Source organism: Gossypium hirsutum, chromosome A12, assembly GCF_007990345.1.
Source record: "Gossypium hirsutum isolate 1008001.06 chromosome A12, Gossypium_hirsutum_v2.1, whole genome shotgun sequence".
In the NCBI taxonomy this organism is placed as follows: domain Eukaryota; kingdom Viridiplantae; phylum Streptophyta; class Magnoliopsida; order Malvales; family Malvaceae; genus Gossypium; species Gossypium hirsutum.
The window spans coordinates 41,683,437-41,689,583 of record NC_053435.1 but is presented as its reverse complement, the minus strand read 5'-3'; the positions used below and the strand labels follow the sequence as shown (position 1 = coordinate 41,689,583).

Genomic DNA, 6,147 nt, shown 5'->3' with positions numbered 1-6,147 from the left:
GTGGTAAGGGTCATAGGCAGATAACACCGGACAGAGGTGCTAATCAGATAGAGGAGAGGTAGCTTGTACTGGTTTATGCTACACAACCCCAAGAGGATAGAGATGCTCCTGATGTTATCAATGGTACGTTCCTTATACTTGATGTACCTTATTCTGCTCTAATAGACATAGGCTCTACACACTCCTATGTAGCTAATACTGTATCTGAAACCTTGGGGATTTCTGTTGAGAGCACTACTAGTGAGGTTACTCTACCAAGTCTGTTGGGGCAGTCTATTCGGGTTAGTTTATAGGGACTTTCTGTTAGAGGTGCAAGGGGCGGTCTTTCTAGCAGATCTGATGGAGCTTCAATTTGGGAAATTTAACTTGATCCTGGGTATGGATTGGTTGGTTAAGCATCGAGTTAGTTTGGATTGCATGACTAAGAGGGTCGTTCTGAGAATGGAAGATGATAATAAGGTTGTTGTGATCGGTTAGCGTAGGTATTATCTACCCAACTTGATCTCTACACTTGTGACTGAAAAATTGGTTAGGAAAGGATGTGAGGCGTATTTGGCTTACATTAATGATTTTGTTTCTAAGGACTCTTCTATTGGGGATATCAGAACAGTAAGGGATTTTTTGGATGGCTTTCCCGATGAGTTATCAGGTTTGCCTCTGAATTGAGAAGTTGAGTTTAGAATTGAGCTTCTACCGGTACAGCTCCGGTGTTTATCACTCCATACTGTATGGCACCAAAGGAGCTTACAGAGCTTAAGGCTCAACTGTAAGAGCTTCTAGATCATGGTTTCATCCGTCCTAGTATGTCTCCGTGGGGAGCATCAGTTTTGTTTATTAAGATGAAGGATGGGACCATAAGGATGTGCATCGATTATTGGTAGTTGAACAAGTTGACTATGAAGAATAAGTATCCACTTCCAAGGATCGATGAATTGTTTGATCAGTTTCTAGGGGCTTCAGTGTTTTTGAAGATTGATCTTCGTTCTGTCTATCATCCGTTGAGGGTTAAGGAGGTGGATGTTCATAAGACTACATTTAGGACTCGTTATGGATATTACGAGTTCCTGGTGATACCTTTTGGTCTGACGAATGCTCCGACGGCATTCACAGATTTGATGAATCCAGTGTTTTAGCCATATCTAGATCAGTTCTCTGTGGTCTTTATCAATGACATTCTGGTGTACTCTAAGACCGAGGATGAACATGATGAGCATCTTAGAGTAGTACTTCAGATTATACATAAGAAACAGCTTTACACTAAGTTGAGAAAGTGTGAGTTCTGGTTTTGTGAAGTGACTTTTCTAGGGCATGTGGTTTTTGCTGAGGGGATTCGTGTTGATCTGAGGAATATAGAGGCTATGCTTGATTGGAAACAGCCTAAGAGCGTGTCTGAAATCCGTAGTTTTCTGGGTCTGGCAGGTTATTATCAACAGTTTGTTGAGGGGTCCTCTTTAATTGCAACTCCTTTAACTAAGCTTCTACGTAAAGGTGTTTCATTTGTCTAGACTGATACGCAGCAATAGATCTTTAAGAAGCTCAAGTCTGTTATGACTAGGCTCCTATTCTGATACGGCCTGAAACTGGTAAGGAGTTTGTGGTCTACAATGATGCATTGCATATCAGTTTGGGATGTGTATTAATGCAAGATGGAAAGGTTGTGGCTTATACATCCCGTCATCTTAAGACACACGAAAGGAACTATCTGACACATGATCTCGAGTTGGCTGCTAGGGTACTCACGTTGAAAATTTAGAGGTACTATCTGTATGGTGAGAGGTGTATTATCTACACCAATCACAAGAGTTTCAAGTACCTCCTTACTCAGAAGGAGTTAAATCTTAGGTAGTATCAATAGATTCAATTGCTCAAGGATTATGACTGCACGATAGAGTATCATCCTAGTAAGGCCAATGTGGTGGTCGATGCTCTAAGTCGTAGGGCAATGACAGATTTGAAAGTGATGTTTGCTCGACTTAGTCTATTTGACGATGGGAATCTGTTAGCTGAGTTGCAAGTTAATCCAACTTGGATTGATCGAATTTGAGAGAATTAGTTAGTGGATGAGACATTAGGTTTGCGGTTTCGACAGATTGAGAGTTGTAACACTTCATATTTTGGTAAGGTACTATGTTTTCGAGGACGGATCTGTGTGCCAAATGATTCTAATTTGAGGCAGTCAATTCTGAGAGAGGCACATAGTGGCCCTTATGATATGCATCCCAGTGGTAATAAAATGAATTACGATCTTTGTGAGTTGTACTGGTGGCCGGGTTTGAAGCATGAGGCTACAGATTTCGTTACTCTTTGTCTAACGTGCCAACAAGTTAAGGCTGAGCACCAATTGCCTTTGAGTTTGCTAAGATTCCCTTATGGAAATGGGAACAAGTAACGATGGACTTCGCTAGTGGGTTTCCCTTAACACCCACGAAGAAGGACTCTGTTTGGGTCATCGTGGATCGAGTGACCAAGTCTACTTACTTCATTCTGATTCAGATGGGCTTTTCTCTGCAAAAGTTAGCAAAGCTCTATATCTCTGAGATTGTAAGACTGCGTCGGTTTCCTATTTCGATTATTTCTGATAGAGATTCTCGGTTTACTTCTCAGTTATGGAAGAAATTGCATGAAGCTCTAGGTTCGAGATTAGACTTCAGTACTGCGTTCCATCCTTAGAACGATGGTCAATTTGAGAGATTGATCTAAATACTAAAGGATATGCTTCAGAGTTGCGTTATTGATTTTGAAGGTAGTTGGGAGGATTATCTGCTGCTAGCTAAGTTCACCTACAATAATAGTTTCCAAGCTAGTATCCAGATGGCACCTTATGAGGCTTTATATTGTCGTAAGTGTCATACTCTGCTATGTTGGACTGAGTTGGGTGAACGTCAAGTTTTGGGTCCTAAGTTGGTTTTTGAGACTGAAGATAAGGTTAGACTGATTCGGGATCGTCTGAAGGCGGTCTCTGATAGGTAGAAGTTTTATGTAGATCTGAAGAAGAGAGATATTGAGTACTCAGTGGGGGACTTCATGTTTCTTAAAGTTTCTCCGTCGAAGAAGGTTCTAAGATTCAATCATAAGGGCAAGTTGAGCCTTAGGTTCATTAGGCCATATCAAATTCTGAAGTGTGTGGGACCGGTTGCCTTTCAATTGGAGCTACCTCCAGAGTTGGACCGTATTCACGATGTGTTTCACATCTCGATGCTAAGGCAGTATCAGTCTGATCCATCTCATGTAGTCTCTATTGAGGAGATCGAGGTTAGATTAGACTTGACTTTTGAGGAGGTTAGATTCTGGATCGAGATGTTAAAGTTCTAAGGAGGAAGTCCATACCACTAGTGAAGGTTCTATGGTAAAATCATGGCACTGAGGAAGCCACTTGGGAACCTGAGGACTCGATGCGTCAGCAGTATCCTCATCTGTTCTGATCAGGTAAATTTTGAGGTCGAAATTTCTTTTAAGGGGTAGAGTTGTAACGCCATGAATAATTTATTTCTGTTTATGTAAAATCTGACACAAAAGTGTATCTGCTTCAGTGGTTAAGTGTTCTGGGTATGTGTGAGAGGTCTTGGGTTCAAGTCTCAGCTTTGCTAATTTTGCTACTTTTGATCCAAGTCTTACCCTTGTTCGGTGGGCTTATATAATGTTGTCTATAAAAAACATATCAGATGAGCCTACTGGTTCAAGTGGTAAGGGAGTTGGTGTATTGGAGGTCCTGTGTTCGAATCTTTGCATGAGCGTGGGTATCATTTTGCTTGGCTTTCTGATAGAGTTTCGGTTGTGTTAGAATTATGAGTAGTGGCTAGTTGTGATTGAGGATGTAGTGGGATATGAGGGTTATCTGTTATCTTTTCCTTTCTTTGTTGCTATACTTTCCTCTCTACTCTATTGTAATTTGACTTCATTTTCCTTTATTTTCCCCTTTCTGATATTTTTGTTCTTCTTTTTGGTAAATCCATGTTTTGCTCGTCTTTTTCAGCTTTGTTGGTGATTCTATCTTTCAATCGTGTCATTGGTTGTTGAGCTCACTAATGGTTGGGTAAGTAAGGCAGTGTTTCCTTTAACATTTGATTCAGGATTTTAGCAATGACAATATGTAATGATGGATTAGTGATGATTCGTGTTTAGGATCAGACGGAGGGGAAGGGAATTTCACTCCAGCTATTTAGTGTGCATTAGAAGTGGTTTATCATCGGTGGTAAGTTAACTTCATGTTGATTCTTATTGTCTAATTTTTAGTCAATATGCTAAATCACTGTTGGATACTCTGATTTTAGGTTTCAGAAGGCTCGGGATAGTTTTCGTATCAAATTGATACCAAGTGTGTACCGAAAATTCAAAAAATAAGGCTTCGGCAAAAGCCAAAAAATGATTCTATAGGTGCTACGGGCGTGTGGTCGCTCGTGTGGATGGTTGCGTGCGAGACACAGCCGTGTGGTCAATGAAGTTATGACCATGCATAGCACACGGCCGTGTGCTGCCTTGAGTGTGGCCATTTGGGCCACACGGGCTAGGCCAAGAAGGGCGTGTGGGCCCACATGAGTACGTCACATGGGCATATGAATTTTGGGCCAGGCCGTGTGGGCTACACGGGCAAGGCCAATCTGGGAGTGTTGGCCACGCGAGCGTGTGGGCCCACACAGGCATGTGGGCCCATATTGCTAATTTTCCTTAGGGTTGCACAGGTCGCTTCGATCAACTGTGGGCCTACTATAGGGTCGGTAAAGGCTATTTAAACCTTATTTTGCACGCTATGATATTCTAATAGACTGAATTGAGTAGGATACTAAATGTATGTCTGACTATACTACTATATGTATATCTATTATTTGTATAAAAGCATTTTGAGCATGTTTAATCTAATAAATATGTGTCTAATTTCTGCATCTATCTTTGAGTTGGGTTTGTATATATGGAGGAAGTGTTTTGAGGGGCGACCTTTGCCTATATTCTGGCAGCTAGGCTGCATACTATCTGATATGTGTCGTAACAACAGGATTTGGTGTGTAGGGTTGGGTGGGTGTTTTTAACCCCACATGGTGTGATGAGGTGGACTAAGATGGTGTATAGAGGATGGGGGTAGGATTTTGATTATCTGTATCTGTTATTTGTATCTAAGAAAGACATGAGTTCGAATCTATATCTGGATATATATATATGAGATTTTTGTATGTTTTGCATGTCTAATTTTGTTGGGTTACACACTGAGTTCACGAAAACTCACTTCTAATTGTCTGTTCTGTTTAGGTAATCCACAGACTTAGCCGGATCGGTGCGGCAGAGACTCAGTGATGACCACCTGACTAAAAACTACTTAGTAATTTATGTTTTATTTTATTTTTTTATGGTTTTATTTGAGAGTTGTAGTTTCTCGGACTCTCTAGACTGGATTGTTTGTTTTTTAACTATTAATTTTGAGCTATTCATTAGTTTGCTTGCTTGAGTAAAATGTTATATGAAAATGACGGTTTTTACACAAATAAAGGTTTTTCTGAAAATGCGAATTGAATTTTTGAAATAGAATGGTTTTCGAAAGCTTTTGCTTTAAAATACGTTTAAAGGCAAAATAAATGATTGAGCAATGGTTTGACATTGGATACAAGCAAATAAGAGTTGGAAAGAAACGTAAGTGGTTTATCATTTTGAATTTGTTTTCAAACCAATCCCTTGTTACACCTCCGGATTTGGCCATAACATCTAGACCGAGTTTAGGGTGTTACAGTAGTTAACTCCACAACTGTAACACCCCTAACCCGTGTCCATCGCCAGAACAGGGTTACAGAGCATTACCAAAATATAAACATTTCATATCATATAAATAATCATATTTAAACCAATCAAAGTCATATAGAATGTATGAGCCCTTGAGGCCCTATGTACGCATTAGAAACAAGTAGGGATCAAATCGGAAACTCAAAGAATTTTTCAGAAAGCATTGAAAATTTTCAACTGCAAGGGTCACACAGTCGTGTGGCTAGGCCTTGTGACTTACACAGCCAAGAGACACGTCTGTATCTTAGGTTGTGTGGCCATTCGAGGTAGGGATACACGTTCATGTCCCAACCCATGTCCGTGCCTGAGTACCTTACTGACTTGGGTCACATGACCAAGCCACACGCCCATACTCATATTTGTCGCCATAACAGGGTTACA

At 40.5% G+C, this 6,147-nt stretch overlaps 1 protein-coding gene across 1 annotated transcript; it reads left to right on the top strand.

The window, feature by feature from the left end:
- Nucleotides 1–2,391: 2,391 nt before the first annotated feature.
- On the top strand, nucleotides 2,392–3,312 carry LOC107919732 (uncharacterized). The gene is made up of 2 exons (XM_016849121.1): nucleotides 2,392–2,632; nucleotides 2,984–3,312. Exons 1-2 carry the CDS (start codon nucleotides 2,392–2,394, stop codon nucleotides 3,310–3,312), a joined length of 570 nt encoding a protein of 189 aa, XP_016704610.1.
- Nucleotides 3,313–6,147: the final 2,835 nt, after the last annotated feature.